This window comes from Fukomys damarensis, unplaced genomic scaffold (genome assembly GCF_012274545.1).
Source record: "Fukomys damarensis isolate Sample0158 unplaced genomic scaffold, DMR_v1.0_HiC HiC_scaffold_5, whole genome shotgun sequence".
In the NCBI taxonomy this organism is placed as follows: domain Eukaryota; kingdom Metazoa; phylum Chordata; class Mammalia; order Rodentia; family Bathyergidae; genus Fukomys; species Fukomys damarensis.
Window position 1 is genome coordinate 26,428,471 of NW_022900917.1, and position 21,118 is coordinate 26,449,588.

General features: G+C 33.2%; 1 protein-coding gene across 1 annotated transcript in view; it reads right to left on the reverse strand.

Annotated features, from left to right (window-relative positions):
* Positions 1-21,118, reverse strand: part of Cnbd1 (cyclic nucleotide binding domain containing 1) — a 398,420-nt gene that overhangs the window by 108,772 nt on the left and 268,530 nt on the right. The window contains exons 7-8 of the mRNA XM_033758973.1: positions 16,389-16,526; positions 15,208-15,340 (exon numbers count right to left, since the gene is read on the reverse strand). Of these exons, the coding sequence (XP_033614864.1) occupies positions 15,208-15,340; positions 16,389-16,526 (271 nt within the window). The remainder of the gene's footprint in view (positions 1-15,207; positions 15,341-16,388; positions 16,527-21,118) is intronic.

Here is a 21,118-nt window from a genome sequence, read left to right on the forward strand (position 1 = left end):
ATTAGATTCTATGAACCCTTCCTAGTATATTTCCACTGGATTCTAATCATTTAAATTTTAACCAAAAAGTCTCTTAAACAGACTCCACATCACACCTTTTCAAATTGCATCTATAAACTATGACCCTGCCTGCATCCTACTGATTCCCTACAGGTAGTAGGTTATGCTTTAATATCATGTTCTTCAGTGACTACCAGGTGAACTGTACTTGTCAATGGCCAACTGTGTTTATTCTTAATGTTGTCCAAGTCATTTGTATTTGTATTTTAAATACACATTTTAATAAAACATTATATAAAAAACTATTTCGTATGCAAAAAGGTAATCAGTTCATGAAATCTAAGATGTCATTTGGATGAAGATAAGGAAGACAAGTTAAAGGAAAGAAAGGGAAGGGAGGAGGAAGGGAAGGGAGGAAAGGGGATGAGAAAAGGAACTAAGATGTGTTATGTATACAAAGCAACTCTACGAAAGGGATGTAAACATGATGTGCTGCAAACACATATGACTGAATATTTTTAAAAAATAAGAGGCGAAATACCCTGAGGACTTTTTAAACCATTTGTCCATTTTTTATAGTACAGTATGTAGGAATAACATCAAACAGTTCCAAGGCTGTTAGGGTTTGGATCTGAAATGCTTGGAAACTGATTGGATCTCAAGGCCCCTACATGCATCATTGGAATCCTCCATTGATCCACTCGTTGGCTGAATGTGCTGCTAAGACGTGGGTCACTGAAGAGTATCTTCATGTGTCTGGCCACTCCCTTCCATCTCTGCTTCCAGGATGCCAGGAGTTGAGCACCTTTTCCTCTGCCAGGTCCCTCTGCCATCCTATTTCTGCCTTAGAGCCAACCAAGCATAGATTGAGACTGCCAGCCAAACTAAACTGCTCCTCTTTTAAATTGTAGGAATCAGGCATTGTATCCTCATGTTGAAGAAAGTGACTAAGACAATATTTCTTTCTTAAAGAGAAAACTAAAATATTCTAGAAACATATCTGCTCTAATAAGGGAAGGGTGCCCATAAAATCCAGTTAGTAGCAGGAATGGGGAGTAAATATAGAAAAAAGATGAAGGAAGCTTAGTCCTCAGGACTCACAAAGGAAAACAGGTAGAAAAAACAGAATGGGGATCTAATTTCAATTTAAAAAAATATGAAGCCCTATAGTTTTTGTCTTGCTGAAATTGAGGTACTGGTCTCTCTGCTAACACATAGGCCTACCAGAAATCATCCTGAGGAAATGTTGTAATACAATAGAAAGAAAACACATCATCACATCAGACAGTTCTGGCTAATATATTTAAATATATTTTAGAAGATGAACTTTGGAAGGGTAAATTTTTAAAATTTGGCTTCAATTCTAAGAATCAGGCATAAAAGTGAAGAGATGTAATGAAAATATGTATGACAGTAACAGAAAGTATTCAACATAAAGTTGAGTAAATGTAAATATTTCTCTCTAGCTTGCCTGCTGGGCAGTTAAGAAAGCGACTGATTTCTGGAGCAAATGAAATGTACATTTATGTTATTCAATGGGTCAGGGAGGCAGGAGTGGTGCGTGTGAGGTAGCAGTTCATTTTCAGAAGCAGGGAAGGATAATTTCAGATCTTTCATGAGGCATACAGGTAACTACATTTAACAAGTTCTTACACTGAACTAGGAATCTAAGCATCTAATACTATTTTCTTGGGGTGGTGAAGAAATTATAGATTATAAGTGCTTGACAGAAAGGATACATATATACTGTGAATATACGCATTCTGTTTGCAATTGGGATCAAACTGTGAATATCAAATCATGTATTATAAAAACTGTACCAATGAATATGTAATCTCACTAATGAAATTAGTTTTATAGCACAATTTGAAGATTTCCTTCTCAAATTATCAGATGATTTTAAATATTAAGTTATCTGATACATTTGAATACAGTTTAGCTTATACAAATTTCATATCAATTAATTTTTGAAATACAAATATTACTTTTCTATATCTATTAACATCCATGAAGATGGACAATATGATATCTAATTAATGATTCTCAAATCTCAGAAATCTGTTAGGCTAATATAGTCTTTTGAAGGAGAAATTTAAGAATCACATATAAGCATATTTTAGTTTTATTTGAATTAATCTTACATAGATATACACAAACACAGAGACATATTCACAAATAAGCCTGTAGATGTGCAATTCCAGAGAAAGTCATATGTCAGAATAAGAAAAACTAAACAACATCACCATGGTTTATTCTCTTAGATGTAGTCCCTTTTCAGGAAGTCATCATTAAAATGATTTATGAGATCTTTTAAAAACCAACTATACAGTTCATCTTTATGGATTGTTAAAACAATCCAATACTCGGGCAGGAGATTTGGCTTAGTGGTTCCACTGCCTGCCTTGCAAGTCCAAGGGCCAGAGTTCGATCCCTGGTACCAAAAATAAATAAATATAAATAAATAAAATAAAATATAAAACAGTGAAAGGTAATAAGGGAAAAATATGAGAAAATGAAAAAATGGAAATAAAGTGTTTGTAAATGGGGAGGGGAGGAGGGGGTGAAGGGAGGGCAGGGACAAGGGGAAAAAATGAGAACCAAGATTTGTCATGTAGAGGTACAAGATCCCAATGATGAATGTAAATGTACTGTATAACTAAAATGTACCAAAAAAATCCAGTACTCTAAACTTGTTATGCCAGTATTTTTGCCTCTTCATATCTACCAGAAAGGGTGTTGCATGTCTAAGACTCTGCTATCCATTGCGGGGGCCACAAGCTACACACGGCTATGGATCATTTGAAATAGTGGCTAAGATATGGATGTGCTCTAAGTGTCGAACATAAACTGTGATCTTGAAGATAATAAGAAACAATATTTTAAAAGAATTGAAGTATCTGATTCATGATTTTTTATTGATTACATATTGAAATTAGATACATAGAGTTAAATATACTGGTATGTTATTAAATTTAATTTAATCTGTTCTTTTTACTTTTTAAATATAGCTACTAGAAAGTTTTGAATTTGTATGTGTAGTTGTGTTATATTTCTATTGGAAAACATTGTTCTAAGGTTTATACTTTAATAAAATCTTTTATTATGACTTGTGATGTTTTATGAATTCTGGCCTTTTTTTATTTAATCCTCTTTCTCATTTTATATCCATAAAGAATGCAATGGGAAAAGCTTTAGTCGTCTTTGGTTGGGATAGTTACCAAACTACACAGACACTGTCTCTATTATTCCAGTAATCATTTCTGTTTCTTTATGTCAACTCCTTAGATATACTTAAGATGTCTCCATTCACAAATGGAATGCTTTAGTTTTGTTGACTATAACAAGCCAATAAGCTGAGATTTAAAATTTGGAAGTAAATAAAAGACCTGTCTTTCTATTTCACTTCTTCCAGCTACCCTCTTCCCCTTGAAATCTGTACCACAGCCAATCCTACATACCCAGCGGACTACTTCTGTTATCAAGGCCTCTGTCTTTGTCACATTTCTTCATAGGTGAAGGTATCTTCCAACAAGAAAACATCCCCAAGAACATGCACAATCAAATATCATGAAAATTGCCAACAGCAAGGTAGCAAAGTCATGCTAAGACTGATGATGTAACCCACAGATCCAACACAAATTTCTATTTCAATCAACTACCTTAGGATTATAGTAGTCAAATTATTTTGCAATTGTACTTTTTATCTATTTGACTATAAGTATTATAGGTAATTACAGAATATCTAAGAGATACAGGAAAGCAAAAAAATATAATCAATACTATCAAACAATAATTATATTATATTAAATTTGTTTGTAAATAATAATGATGGAGTACAAGAAGTAGTATTTAAAGAGGTTTTACTTTGAAATGTCTAGTAGAATTTACTTTGGTTAAAGGAAATAGTATTTAATTAATCACTTACAGAGATTCAAATGTCCAGAGAGAAAAAGATGGTTAGAGAAAAAAGAATTCAAATTATTTCATATACAGTATTTGGTTTCCTTAAAATGGGAGAAAATAAAATTATATTTTATTCTAAGCAAAAAGAAAAGCAATTTTACCATTTTATCAAGGAATAGAATGCCAACAGTTAATCACATTAATAGGAAATACAATTTTTGTTGTGAAATCATAAAAGAGGCAATGGTCATTTATGGGAAAAACAAAGGTAGAAAAAAGTAGCTCATCCTATAAGGAGCTTCCAATCCTGTTTTGGCTCATGGAAAGTTTTATTCACTCATGGGGAACTTGAACAAATGAGTGTTTTATTATTAAAAGGTTTTTAATTGTATCCTACTTCTAAGATATTTTAGTTAATTAAAAAAACACTAAATTATTTTTTATTTAATTACTATATCACCACTGTAAATTATTCAAATCAACAATTGTTATTGACACAACTGTTTAATACAATATTCATCTTTATCCTATTTTAATAAAATTAGAGAGTTAAATTCTAAGTAAGAAGTTAGACTATATACTTTCTGCAAAACATGTCTGAATGTATCCTACACATCTAACTATGTATTTCATCCAATGTTAGAAGTAGTAGAGAAGAAAATTCATGGTGTCATGGTGTATAATGGTATTGATTTTCTGTGGCTGCTGTAACACATTGCTATAAGCTAAGCAACTTTTTAAAAAACTCAGAAATTTACTCCCCCATAGCTTTGGAGATCAGGGGTCCCAAGTGTCGGTGTCGGTGAGGCCACACACCCCTCAAAGCTCTATGCTGGTGAAGAAACCATGACTTTGTTTTTCCAGCTTCTGGGGGGCAGCTGCCCTGTCTCTGCGCTCCTTTCCTTCGGGCCCCTCACCCCTGTCTCTGCTGTCCTCACATGCCTTCTCTTGAGTGTGTTTCTGTCTGATCCCCCTCTGTGTCTTTCTCACGGATGCATGTGATGGCACATAGGCCCACTTGGATAATTCAAGACAAATTCCTTCTCTCAAGCTGCATAACATGAACATAACTTTCGCCACTTGAGGTAATAATTACTCTCTTGACAAATAAGTTACTCTTCTCAGATTCCAGCATTAGAAAGTCCGTATATCTTTGAGAAGATACATTTTTGGCTATCATGATAGAAAAAGGTATAATTTAACTGAAATACTTAAATTTATAGTTATCTAGCTGTTCAAATCTTTGTAACTTTTCAAGTATAATTTTTACTTCTACCAAATTTTCTCAAAATGATTTTGTCCAGAAACAAACATTTTTTGTTGTTATAGCAACACATTTCATTTACTATTTTTTCTATTAATTTTATTGGTATATTTAAAGTATATGATATATGACATTCATCATTGGAGATTTGTACTTTTGCATAATATATAATATATCTTCATTATTCTTCTTCTTTTTCATTCTTTTTTTTTTTTTTTTTGGTACCAAGGATGGAACTCGGGACCTTGAACTTGTGAGGCAGGCAGTGGAACCACTGAGCTAAATCCCGGGCCCTGTGGATTCTTATTTTCCCCCTTCTTTCAAACCCTCCACCCTTCCTATTCACAAAGACTTTGCTTTCATTTTTTCACCTTCTCATATTAATTCCATTCCCCTTTCCTTTTCCCTACTCCTCTCACTTCCCCTCCCTCTTTGCACCTTTTCTTCCTATTTCACATTATTTACTGTGCGAATAAGGACTGTTAACAAAAGTTTCAGATTTTTGCTTCCGTAGTCTAAACAACTTAACATAGTTTTAAAGATTTCATCAACAGACATTCAGGTTCACAGAATTTATATTTAGGCAAGCAACTATGAAATAAATAAAATTTTATAGTGCAAATATTGACAAAAATACTATATTTTAATGGTATTTCTACCTAGAATATTGCTCAGGTATATCATATGAGCTTATGTGATAACAATAAACAATTTTTATAAAATATTATGAAATTATTAAACTTTATATAGTCATCACTTATTTCTGCTAGTGATTATCATGGTAGCAAAGCATGTTTAATCTCATGTCATATGAAAACGCATAAAAAGAAAGAAGTTTTGTGAATAAAAATTTTAAATTGAATGAAATTTTAAAATCCAATTCTATGTCTATGACCATTCTATGTCATGATATTTTTTGCATTTCAGAAAAATTGTTTCTTTCTAAATGATTCTTGTTTTTCTTTTATAGCTAAATGGATGCACACTGAGGCCATACTCTTAAGTGCACAAATAGGACACACGTGTAAATACCGAATAGTTTCTCCGGTGTGAGAAACTGAAAGTGTAAGTAAAGATCATAATGTATAATAGATAATGTGAAATAAGAAGAAAAAGTACAAAGGAGTAGGTGGAAGAAAAGAAGAGAAAGGCGTAAACATGAGAAAAGTAAAAAAGGGAAACAAAATCATTGCAAATAGGGAGGGGTGGAGGGATTGAGGGAAGGGCAGGGGATGGGAAAAAAATAAGAACTAAGATACATTATGTAAAGAAACAAATCTCTAATGATAAATATCATTTTATTGTATACCTAAAATGTATCAATAAAATTGAAGACTTAAAAAATAATGTTTAGAAAATAGCTAATAAAAATGATTATATTCTGGATTTTTAGCATTAAATGATCAATATTACCATAAGTGCTTTAATACAAATATAAATTGTAAATAAAGCTGAAAAATGTGATTCTTCACCAGCCTGGGAGCATTTGCAAATATCTTTTGTTTTAATGAAAAGAAGGTAAAGGGGGAAACATGCTTTCTTAGGGTTAGAAGTAAGAACAAATACATGACTATCAACTAAAATGCCAATTGCAAGTATCTGTGCATAGAGGAAAATCATGAAATCATTCAAAAGGAAGCTATCTTTAGCATGGGCTCTGGTAGGGAAAGAACAACTCTGGTGGACATTCATAACAAGTGGCTTACACTCACAAGAGACTTAGAGCACAGGCAGGGATGGTCTGTAATTAAATGCCCTTGGAAAATACTAGAGAACATACGTTCCACCTCTGCACATGGTGGCTGAGAGCACACAGCTCCCTTTAAACACATGCTTGAGGATTCCTTCCTAGTGTCTGGTACAAAGTGTTTAAATCGACATGTACAGACACAGTATCTGTGCGGCAGAAAAGTTATCATGAAATCTGAAAATACAAAACATCTCTTACATGTGTAGACTGCCAGCCTATGGTGCTGAGCAATGCTAGATATGTATTTGAAAGGGTCTATTCATGAACAATTAAAATGCTTCTGAGATAGTCAATCATAATTGTCAAGGTGATCGGATTAAGTGATGCCTAGAGAGGTGACTAAATGGTGAGGGCAAAAGCCTCATCAATGGTCTAGCCCACGGAAGCCTTCATAAATGAAGAGCTATTAAGAGGCAAGGTCTAGTTGGAGCAAGTAGATCCCTGGGGAGTTTAACTTTGAAGCATAGAGGTTTTCCTGGTCTCTTTCTTTCTCAGTGCTTTTTGGCTATATGAAATGAACTAATTTCATCCACCATGTGTTTCTCTACTGTGCGGTTCCTGCTTGACCAGAGACCTTAATCAGTGGATCTGCCGGACCATGGATTGAAGCCTCTGACGTCATGAGCCAAATAAAACTTTCCTCTTTAAACTGTTAGGTATTTTGGTCACAGCAATGGCAGGCTGACTGACATAACTTTACACACTCTTTTTCACTATTAGTGTCATCATTGTGAGGTAGGAGATTAGGGCTGGGCAAACTGGTTAAACAACTATAAAGGCCTGTCAGGCCTGGGGACCCAAGACAAATGTGCAGAGTACAGAGTGCAGGAATGCTATGCAGTTCCCGAACCCAGTATGTGGGACCAATCAGAAAAATTCAACTTTTGATTCTTCACTTACATCCGGTGCGAAACCAAGCAGGACTTTGAAAGGGCAACTGAAACCTGATGTCATGCCAAGTGAATTTCTCATAGGACATCTGTCCCAAATGCCCAGTTTGTGTGAGGAAGAAGTAGTCTAGGAATTCCGTATGCAAAAGAGCCCTGTCATTGTCCTCATGGCTGCAGGGAATCTATTCACCAGCCCTTTCTTACCATGCAGAATACAATTCTTTTCCACCTTCAAAAAATGCAAATCCTCACTACCCTTTCCATGAGTCTTGTTTATTTCTTTATTCAGGACAACAAGAACCTGCAACAAATCTCTTCGGAACTCAAAAGCTGGTAACTATTGCCCTTTATATTTTTTGCCTCTGCCCTATCAAAATCACCACCTCATTATGTCCTTATTTCCTAGCACCTGTTTGAACTGTTGTTATTGATAATAGTTGTTCTTCCCCCAATCTTACTTGTTCATTTCTCTTCTGTGACTCAACAAACTATATTTTATGACTTATCTGTAAAATAAAACCAGTCATATGAATATGACCTTTGTCATGCCTCAGACTCTAGTTTTGACTCAGCTTGCAGTGCACAGGAATATACACTTAACAAGGTTGGGTTATTTGATCAGCAGTTGTGAGTCAAGGTCTACAAGCCTTGTTTAAAATTTTTTTTCCTACCTACAATGATCATTCCCATTTATTGTTCTAGAATAGCCAAAGCTATTCTTTCATTCAGTTTCTGTTATATCTGTTGGAAAATAATAATTTAATATTCACTGTGGCAGGAAAGATGTATGACCATGTTAAAAATAATGTTAGTGGAAGTTATTTATGACCCACCTCCTTAATTTAAAATTATACTCATAAAATTTGTCTATTTATTATGTCTTTGAGATAAAAAACAACCTCCATAATAATAAATACATTATAGTTTATCAAATATTTCAAGTGCTTTTATAATGTGTTTGTTTTTATGTCCACAAAGGCAAGTATCACAATGTTTTGCACAATGTTTTGTAGATGTAAAATAAAATACTGAGTGATGTGCAAAGAGTATGCTCTAAAAAATAGTTTTCTGGAAGGAGAGTGTGTTCGATGAAATGGATAAAAAGTATACAGCACTTGGTTTCTAGATGCTGACAAGATTCTTTTTATATAAGTTAAATAGAAAGGAGTTTATTAGAAGCTGTTAGGAAGCTCAAGAAGGCTCATGAAACTTGATTTTACTACTACCAAGTAAGGTAGGAAGGCAAGCCAGTGGAAAAGGCCACTCAAAAACAGCTCTTTTAGAGGAAATCTGCCTCCTGTTTTATGTCATCATTTGTATTGTAGGAGCTAAACTTTAGAACCAGTATGCGAATCGCCATGCTTAGAAGATGAGCTACTCCCTGACTTCTTCCAAATATTCAAAAAACATCTGCTGAGCACAACTCAGGCCATCATGGAAATCAAGACTTTTGCAAAGGATTCTACCAGTGGTAGTGCAATCCTCATGGGCAAATTGGAAGCAGTACAATTCATCATTTCAGAAATTGTTTCTTACGGTGACATTCATTGAATAATATACAAAATGACAAGTAAATTTAATAGAGAACATTATATTTAAATTATATTTATTGTTGCTTACTCCCTTTATTAGCTTATATAGTAGAAAGATGTCTGCATGTGAGATTTTTTAAATAATAAATAAAAATGATTTGTTGATAGTCAATAAAGTATTTTACTATGGATGATTTAATCAAGAAAACAGACTACCAAGTATTCTTTAACTTTTAACAAGGGTTGTCTGAAACACCATGCTAACCGTTGTCTTCTTTAATATCATCTCAAATCCAAATTGATTTTACATTACTTGGATTGAGTTTAAAACACTTCTAGAATACTTAATTGTTAATTTACTGCAATACTGGTCTCTTAAATTTCTGTTCAAAGACAGTAAAGCATAAATTACATTTCAATCAGAAGACTTACTAGCAAAGATATGTTCAGTTATTGTAAGATTGAATCAGTGAATACCATTTCCTCGAATGGAGAAAATGCATTCCTATATATTGATCCCACACATGTGTAATCACTAGCCAAGAGCTAAATTATCATCTCAGAGTACTAAATTCATAACTTTTGTCTAAAGGAAAACATTTTCACCCAAATACTATTTATGCATTTTCCAACAGTTTCTTTCCTAAGGCCTAAATATTTCAGATATCTTTTGGGCCCCGAAAAAGAAGATGAACTTGTTTTAGAGAATTTGAAGTTTAGTAGGAAAACTGGACCTTAAGCCGTTAACTTTTTTTTTATAGAGTAGTGACTGCTAAGATAGAACCGAGGCTGGAAAATAAGCAATGGGCCAAACCTGGACAAAAGCATATTTTTGTATAACTCTCCAGTTAAAAATGATTTTCACATTTTAAAAACGTTTTGAAAAGAAGTGAAATACGCAAAAGAGACCGTGTATAACCTGAAAAGTTTAAAACATTTACAGTCTTTTCATTTGCAGAAAATTGTTTGCTGATCCCTCAGACATGAGATGAAGATTTATCTCTAGGGGAAAGACAGCAGAAGAAGTTAAATTGGTTTAGGAAAAATTATCCTACTACATGAGTTTAGTGAAATAAGGGTAACAGAATTTTTCCATGAAGAAGGATCAGCCTATATAAAAGCCTGGCTGGTTGAAGAACTAATAAATCTCCAGAACATCTGAAACAAAAAGGAGAAAAATGATTCATATCAAACTTGGAGACAGAAGTATAGACAGGAAACAAGCAACCAAACAACCTTTTAAATTACATTAAGGATTTTAAATACTTTTTTCTGATAAAATTGAGGAGGCATGGAATACTTCTAAGCAGATGAATGTCAAGAAAATTTTAATATGGGTCAGAATAAAGACTCAGGAGAGGTTGAAAAGAGAAGGAGAATAAGAAGAATTCATGTGAACTTGGTTTACTTAAGGGTCTTCCTGGAGTGTTGGTGAAACACACTTTTAGGTGTGCCTGGAATGGGCCACAAGAGAGGTGACCCTGGCCTCTTATTTTTGGTCCCTGCTCCTTCTTCCATGGGGCTACTGCCCCGCTCTGCTTCACAGCTGGTGAGCTGAGCATCTGTACTCTCCCAGGTCTGCGGTGGCACTTCGGCCTTGGCATCAGCTGACCATGGACTGAACCCCTTTGAGATCATGAGCCAAATTAAACTTCTCCTCCCGTAAGCTGTGGAGGTATTGTGTCTCAGCAACAGGAAAGCAAATACAGAGTTTAAAACAGATGACAGAACGTTTTAGTGCTAGGTAAGATAGAGCAAAGAGACACATCTTGAAAGGCAAAACACAAGGAGGAATTATTAAAAGTGGCAAGAGAAAACCTCACCATGTCACAGATAATCCTAATGATATTAACCACTGACTTCCTTCAGAAATAATAATTGAAGCCAGAAGACAACAGGACAACATGTTCAAATATACAAACAAAAATGCTATCAACTACAAATCCTATACCCAGCAAAAGTATCTTTTACAAGTAAAGGAGAAATAAAGGAGATCACAGTTAAACAAAACCTGAGAATATGAGTTGCTACCATACACTCTACACAAGAAATACTAAGGAAGATCCCTTAAGCCAAAAACGAGCCACCATGGGTTAGCGCAGTATTTTGTGTCTACATGAAAAATGATAAGCCGCCTCTACAGGAAAATATGCAATTATAAAAGGAAAGATAAATGCATATTTCCTATCCTTTTCTATCCAATTTAAAGAGAGATTATTTTTTAAAATGTATGTAATATCATTGTCTTTATCACATAGGATCATGTAATATATAAGCCAAATCAGAATGGGAAGTTAGGTATGAGAAAACTTACCCTGGTTTAAGGAAAAGACATCACAAGACAACTCAACTCTACAGAAGTAAATAACTAGAACTAGAAACAGTAAATAAAATGTTTACTATAGCAAACACTACACATATATATATTTGCTGTCTTTTCTGTTTATTTATATAAAATGATATAAAAATTAATGTATTTGTTTTTAGGTTTATAACAGATATAGATACAGCATGTATAATACAGAGAAAAGAAAAGGAAATAGAATAGTGTAAGAGTGACTTTTATCTCTGGGAGTTAGTAAAAAAAACTCAAGTAGATTCAGAAAACTTGAGAATTATATGGTAAGCTCTAAAGCAATCATTAAGAAAATAAAAAATTAGTTAAAATTGGGCCGGGGATTTAGCTCAGTAGTTCTATCACCTACCTCGCAAGCGCAAGGACTTGAGTTCAATACCCAGTAACAAAAAGAAGAAAAAAATTAGTTAAAATCATTAAACAAATTAATACATTAAAAAATATTAACTAAGCAAGAGGCCAGTAGATGATCCCAGGGACTTGGACAACAGTTACTTTGAGGTGCAAATCTGATTTTGAGATATACAAGAGTATCATTTGAAACTAAGAGTTTTGATCACCTGTGAAGTTAAATTGATTTGTAAAAGAGTGATGTCAAATAACTTGGAGATTGAGACCACAGAACTTCAGTCTCACTTTAGACGGAACTTCAAGATGCGTATTCTATGTGGAAACACTCCACTTCTGGTTTGGGAAGACAGATAACTCTTTTACTATCATTATCATTGTTATTTACACATACTTTATCTTTTAGAACTAAACAAATTGTGATTTTATTCAGTTTCTCTAATAACCATGTTTGTTATATCAAATTCTTCCCAGAGAAAAATGGAGCCTACCAACCAGTGCAAAATAACAAAAGAAATCCACATAGGTAGTTAAATATTTGCCAGGTAAACTTACTTTGTTTTATATATATGACACATCTGAGAACAGCTTGATTAGACGATCACTAACTACTATGATCCAGTCAGCCACACACTGGAAGAAAAACACCTGGGAGGATTTGGGATGTGATACAAAATGGACAGGCTGAGATTGCAACATCCCTGAGAGTCAGGCTCCTTTGGCATATGAATCAAAAGTAGGAAAATTTATGAAGTTAACAACGAAAATAGAGCTAGAAACAAGTTTAGCCGTTTCAAAGATAGCCAAGGATTAAGCTTAAACTCGATTAAGCTTTTGAATAATTAACTAAATCCCTCTGAAACTTTATCCAATATAAATTCTTAAAATAAGAGCAAAAAGCACATCATCGTCCTTTGGAAGTCATAATACTATTCATTTTAAACCCAGATAATGAAAGTATAATTTGAGCTACCTTTTCTACATTTTTTTTATGATAACTCAAACGTTTTTCACAATAATTCATATCACTTTTTCCATGATAATCAAAATGAATTTATATAAATTCAAGAAGCGTTAAAATTTATGCTCCTCTTTGATATATCAAGTTTGTCACTACCTCAAAAGAAAATAAAATTAGTTTGACAGGACATATTCTTCACCTACATATGTTTATTTATAAGAACCATAGTAATTCAGTGCTGAAAAGGCCTTTAGTGATCGTCGGGTGAAATGTTATTCTTCTCTAAAAAGAATGAATGTTTCCTAGAACTGCATAAATGTAAACACCATACATTTATATTTTTAGGATTCAGTGCAAATATATTTTGTACTTATTCAATGTAGGCTTAGATACTCCAATCTCATAGTTTAACAAATTCTCCCATTGCTTTTCAAGTCAGTTATCAAAAATTATTAAACTAAATATTAAAGAATAAATACATTGTATCTACTGCCTTTCAATCTTTCACTCTAAATTTAAGTGTTTTATAGCAATGTTTTAGGTAGTGAGAATATCAAATATTATTAAAACCACAGAATCATACTTTCCAAATTTCATATTCTTTTGGCTCAAAGATTTTAGATTTCATTTTTCCTTTATAATCACATCAATTATATTTATATAAAGATAGATTGACAAGGTTGAGGCACCTTTTTATACATAATGACTCTTGTAACAATAAATAATATTTAATATTTCTGATACAAAGAATAGACCTATAATCCAAAATATACACATTTAAAAAACTAATTCTATGCATGCTACAGATATTCTAACTTTTCAAATGCTAATTTCCATTCTTATAAGTCAACTTAATACTTGTCTTTCATATTGGCATTTTTACCTCATTTAGAAAAATACTTCATGAATTAAATATTACTCTTTTCAATTTTTATAAGAAAGAAATACATATATTTGACTAATCATGGGTTAAATACTATATTTAAAAATGATAAAATATAAATATAAGCATGGAAAAGAATTTGGGAATATGGGGAAAATATGTTCTTAATAAATTCACCTGGTTTATTCTTTGAAGCATAAACTTTTGTCTCTTGTTATCTACATTTTTCTAACAAAAAAACTAGCTGTTTCAGGGCTAAGCTGACCCTAACTTGATTAACAGCCCCTCCAAGCATATCTTAGCCAGATCTCATGGCTTCCTGTAATTACTTAAATTGCTCCCGAATCTATAATTCAGACCCATCCTTCTATAGAACTTTAATCTTTAAATTAGGAATGTCCCTAACTACAGTTGTGGCTGTTAGACTATTTCTTTGAAACCTCTCCCAGTACAGTCAGGTACTCCACTACTATCCTCTACTGAACTGGGGGGAGAGCAAGGCAAGGTCATAATCCTCCTTCTGTTGTTTATAACCATATCTTGTGAGGCAAAAGTCATTCCCTATTGAAGGAGATCTAATGCCCTGATCGTTCTTACCACAGTTCTTTCAGTGCTGGCATTCATGTTGAGTTGCTCCTTACAGCTGTTAAATTTTTGCAGCATGACTCAATACCACCTACACATCTGTGTACACATGCCCCAGGAACTCTACACATCATTACCATGTTAAATACGGAAAGATAGATCCTTCACTGCTATTTCCTCTTTACTAGGCCTCACGTAATTTTCTGCACAAGTGAACATCTCTCATTCAGAAACCTGAAATCCAAAAGGCTCCAAAGTTCAAAATCTTTTAATATCAACACGATGCCCATGGAGAAATTCCACACCTGATCTCATATGTCAGGACTCAGTTAAAACATTAGTGCATTAAAAAAATTTTTTCCAATGATAAATGTAGCACAGATGCAGATTAGTAAACTTGCTTTTAAGTAGTTGTCCAACAAGCAGGACAGGAAAAGACTATAACCACTTATTGCTTTTCTCCTTTTCACTTAAGTCCTCAGTGTAAGTATCAGGGTAAGGCAAAAGGAATGGGACTGTCGAGGGACATAGACAGGCAAGCAAGGCAAGTTCTCAAGTCAGAACAATGTCGTGTTTAATAAAACACAGGAAAACAGTCATCTCAGTGTCAAATTCAAAGAATCACTAGAGGTTGCCTAGTCAAAGAAATGTTATTAACAAATATTAAAATTGTGAAGAATTATAAATTCCAATAATATAATATTATCTAAAGAAAATGATCTACACTTCACTCACCATGACCCGCAGGAAATTTTTTCCATTTAATAAGTGCAGTTAGCTCACATATGGATAAAGTAGGCCACTCCTCATAATAAGGACAGTTACAGATTAATTTCATCTTGTGTATATTTTCAAGTTTTGCTTTTTCCTGAAAAAGATCACGGTGATCAAATTTCCAGTAGTAGGTAATCTTAAAGAAATGAAACAATAGCAAATAGAGAAATTGCAGACAAAGAAAAATTATGTAAATATAAGTTAATATATAACAGATCACAATTTTATTAGGTTTTCTTTATATGATCACATAGACATAATGAAATTTCAGTCTTCAGATCTGCTACTAAAATTATATTTTTACACCTTTCTTTCATGATTCATATTTCTATAAATTATAGCATTTTAAAAACCATGTCATAGAAAACTGAACCCAAAACTCATTCGATATTCAATAATACTGATATTAGGAAATAAAATAAATAGAACATATTTTTCTAATGACAATCCCCTGAAAATTGAAACAAATTGCTATAAGGATTCAAAAATTGAATTCTGAAAAAGTCATCTGTAGCACTGTTCATGATACCACCAAATCAAAGGAAATTCCCACCATTAGAGCCCTGATGGAAGAAGATGAAGAAGATGGATGTCTCTCAAACTCTAGACAACATGAGCACCCAGCCTGCCAGCTCCGAACATAAGGCTTGCAGACTGATGAGACCAGCTGGGAGAGCAGGACCTTGGGGACCTTCTAATCACATCATTCAGAACAACTTTTTCTGATATCCAAAGAAATACACACAGGGAAAGGAAAAAGTTTGAATTTAACTAGTAAGCCAATAAACAAATTTACATAGGTAAAGCAGCAAAATTCAGGCATGAGAACTGAGTTGTGATCAACTGTTCATGTAGGTCTGAGTTGGGATGCCTGCTGTCACTCTGAAGTAAGACAAAAACTGTAGAGATTTGGAGAGCAGTGACACCCAAAATACCTATTTCTTGAATGAATGAATGAGTTTGAAATTCATGAAAACCAAAGGACATGCAGAAACATATGCAACGTATATTCATAGAGAACTTTGTTTTCATCTCTAGTACCTTGCAAAACCAGAGACCACTTCAGAGATGTTTGCCAAATAAAGCACATTTTTATGTTCTCCAGATAAAGTCAAATTTTTAAAAGTATATGGACATCATACCAATTTTAACTTTGCATAATCCTTTGCAGGGATTTTAAGAATTTCACAATCATCTTCTGCCACCACTGAGAGCAGCCTTGTTTCTAATTTAACATCAGGTGTCTCTTCCAGGGATCCAAAGGTACTCCATTGTCTCAGCTGTGAAAATACCAGAGCACATAAAAAATACAGTGAGAGTGAAAATATAAGTGAGTGTGCAAAATAGATTATAGTTCAAGATCCAATTGTATGACAGAAAAGGCTCTGAAGGGCCTCTACATGGATGGCTTCTACCTCTCCCCATGTCACTTTCTTTGGCCAAGAAAAAAGTTCTATTCCTCATCAGCATGATGAAAATAACACTAGAAAAATTCTATTTCTGTTTTATTCAGTGATTAATTAAAAACCCAGGGTAAATGAATGAAATTATATTTATATATTATTTTCTTATCCTCAAAGTTGAGAGTAATAATAATCAAGGTGTATACATAGTGTGAAAAGTAATGGCATATACATAAAGTTTCATACTTGGACATGAGAAAAATAAATAGTAAGCTTGGAATAAATAGTACCACTAGAATATATACTGTGACTTATCAGGATATCAGGAGACCATATATAGCTACACAGAATATCTATATTCATATTTACCTGGAAAAACAAGACAATAGGTGAAGGGAAAAGGGCACACTTATGTAAGACTGAGGAACTTCTCAGGAAAAATATTAGATCAACACAGCTATCCAAGATGATACAAAAGAACAATTTCTCTTCCTCTTCTAATGAATAGAAAGATTGAACATTTTTCTTGTTAACAAAATGCAATACTGAGCCTGAATCTCGATGTCCAGATATAAAGAGAGAATTTTAAATGACAGTCACTCATGAAGCCAAAGTGGTTTCCAGTGCTATCAAGCAAGGATGAAAAGTTCTGAGTTCTAGAGCTTGTCCTAAGAGTCTTAACAAGGGATGAGACTCAAGACCATGCGAGGAAGGGAGTGGAAACTTGGCTGCCTTCCCTAATGGTTAGAACCATGGAGGGTTACATCACATGAAATGGAAAGAAAATTCTGCCCACCAAACTATGAGAGCCACATGCAGACTCTACCTTCTAGGTGTGAAATTGAGCAGTATGTTCACAAGATTCAGTTTGGTTTTGCAATTCAAATGGGCACTGAGTATACATTTACAGATAGGACAGAACCCAAAGTTGAAAACTTGATACAAAACTTGCTCTATAACTAGCAAAAAATCTTATGGCCTAATAATGTGAAATATTTAAAACTTATATACAAATTCAAGGAAAATGAATTCCCATAGAAAGCAATTCTTGTGCATGACAATATCACAAGAAAACAATCACTAAAACCTAGATAAGGGAAACTCTACAGACACAGAAAAGAAAATGCAAACTAAAAGAAGCTACATACATAAATATCTATATTATAAACCAGGGCATGTCATGATGCAAAGAAAAGCAAATTTTTAGAAAAGAATAAAAGCCTTCTAGAAATAAAATTATTGAAAGGAAAATTCAAGGGACAAATTGACTTATAGGTTAAAATTAATTGAATAATATTGATAAAATGAGAAAATTATCGTGATATATAAAATTATCAATATATAAAAAGAATATAGATAAGAAGGAAGATTTAATAGCTTTGGAAGATAGAGACCATTCAACATAAATCTAATAGAAAATATGGGAGAAAATTGAAAAAATGATTCGTAAATAATAACACATGTAAATTTTCCAGAAGTGAAACAGAAGGTTGCTCCTTCAGGCAAAATCACACAAAACCTAGAGACCTAAAAACAAATGGTTGTTTTTGTATTCCTGCTCAGTATTTCATGCCCCTCTTAATCTTCCCTTCTCCCAGCTCCCTCCTTTGTCATCTGGTGAGCTACAAATTTCAAGCAGACATTTCCTGCTTATATTTTTTATTCTGAATTATCTAAAAAGCCATTATGATACTGGAAGTCATGACTTCAAATAATATTTGAAGCTTTCTCTTTAAATTCATTAATCAATATCATCAGACTCCTAATATTAATAGCTGCCAAATTATTAACATCAGTACTCTTTATATACCTAATTATTTTGGTTAAACTAATTTTTAAATAATTCATATTTATAATATTTCTATTTTGTTCTGTGAAAATAGTCACCTTACAGATGCTCAGGAAAATATAACTTTAAATTTTATATTTAGAATTATATAATTTATTAAAATAGTAATTTATAGTGAGGGCAAATTTTAGACATCATGTGCAGATTTCTTTTGAAAAAAATCATGTCAAGATTCTTTTTCAACTGTTTACAAAAATAAACTTTTCTGGAAAAAAAGAATTTTATAACCATAATTTTTTTTCTTTTTGCATTATTTTTCCATTGCTTCTAGCTTCCAAGCATTTACACATTAAATAAAATCAATAACTAAAATTAGAGCTGCTATTTGTAAACCAAGAAAGGTCTTTCTCTAAATCCTTCAGTACTTTTTTTTCCCTCCCTAAAGTGCTGAAGAGGCAGAGAAATCACAAAATTTCTATATAGCAGAGGTTCATAATCTGGCCCCTGGATGGGCTCTGTACTTCTAAAAGACTCAAACTCCTAATATATCATGCCAGACTTTGTGATTACTTGTAACTTTCTGTTTTTCTTGAATAAATTCTATATTTTGCATTATATATCAAAGATGTGCATCTCAGAAAAAGGTTAATAAAGACTGTTAAACTTTCCCTCAAAAATTTTACACCTGCTGGTTGTTCAAAGTGTATTCTCCGGGCCAAAAGAATGATACATAACACTGCTAGGAAGATGTTACATTTCATAACACTTCACACACTTATGGGGATCTTGGGTCATCATAAAACAGAGAACAGGAGAAAGAAGTTTATTTATTTATTTATTTTTTAACATCCTCTAAAAAGGACTGGTTTTTGAAACATTTTCACCACTTCCTCAACTGTTTCTTTTTCTGACATATCCAGGCTGCTTATCTTCTATCTAGTTTGTGACCTCTTACAAAATCATCAACGCAATTTTAGTCATCACCAAGATTTCAGAGAAATTACTTCTTTTATTTTCGTTCTATAAACATGCAATGCTCTAATAAATAAAGGCTCTCCCAAAACCTAGAGTAATAAACCACTATCTTCAAACTGAATATAGATAAATTTGCTTCCTTCTCTTTAATAGAAAGATTTAAGTAGAATTTTAAAACCAGTAGCATTTTAATCAAACACTTTGTTTGAAAAATTCAGTCATAAAATTTAATCTATTGGTTAAATCTGAAATTTGGTATGCAGAATTTATCTAATCCCTTGTTTAATTCCCCTGATGTTGCACAGTATATTCAGTGATCTGAAATTTGTTTAAGCCCCTGCATTTTTTTAATAATTACATTTTTATTGAGTTTATTGGTACATTTTAGGTATACAGTACAGCATACACTCATGACAGGTCTTGTTCTCATTTTTTCCCCTTGTCCCTGCCCTCCCTTCACCATTCCATTTTTCATTTTCTCATATTTTTTTCTTTTCCCTTATTAACTTTCCCCTACCCTTCCCACTTTCCCTACACTTTAGTTAGCCCTTTTCTTCCTATTTCACATTGTAAATTATCTCATTGGATCTTATGTACTATTATAGTTTTTCACACTAGAGAAACTATTCGGTATTTACACACATGTGACATTTATTTCACTTAGGAGTATATCCTCAATATGTGTCGATTTTCCTATGAATGACTCTAATTTCTCATTCTTGATGGCTGAGTAATATTCCATTTTATAGAAAAACCACATCTTTATCCAGTTTCCAACTGACGTGCAAATGGACTGTTTCCAAGTTTTAGCTATTACAAACTGTGCCTCTGTAAACATAGGTGCACATATATCACCATGATATGATTCTTTTAAGCGTATCCCTGAAAGTACTGATCTACAGCTCTTTGTCCCATTGATCATCTCTGTGATCCTTACAAATTAGTAGATGCTGCTAAGGAAAACAGAAAATGTGTGGCTCAAAACAATGTGTGAGTACTCACATCCCAGTTCCCCTGATTACTCTCTGAAAGTTTCAAGCTGTTATTTGATTTTGTTCCATTTCTATAGTTGTTTTCAGTATGGGGATTGGTCTAATTCAAGATATTTTATCATAGCAAAAAGCAGACTGTGTGCAGTAGACTGAAATGACAGTTTCTTTAAAGCTAGATCTACTTCTGTTTCAGTGTCTGCATGTTTTGCCTGACATTATCATCCACATGAAGAAAATAATGGAATCATTCACAATACATAAACAATGGTATCCAAGCCTTTTCTCATAGAAGTAGCAGGATGGAGATTCTGGTAAGGGATTTCAAGAATTTCAATATAAATTAGTTTTAGTAATAAAAAAAAATGTTATGAAGGACCCCTTCCTGGTTTTGACTTTCTTAAAAGGTGGGGAGAAGGGGAATTAAGTTGACAGCTTTTAATTATGAAAGGAATTAGTAGCATGTAAGAAAAAAGAGAAGGGATAAATATTCATTTTTTCATTATAGTTGTTAATCAAATTGACCAATATTAATGAATCCGTGAAAAGAAATTCAAATGCCAATACCTGTAACATTCACGCACATCAGCTAAGAATGAAATTATTATGAATATTTACCACTGGTGGATACTCATATGCATCAGATATTAATGATGGTATTGTGGACATTTAACATCAATTGCTTTTTTGCTGGATATGGAGATTATATATATCTA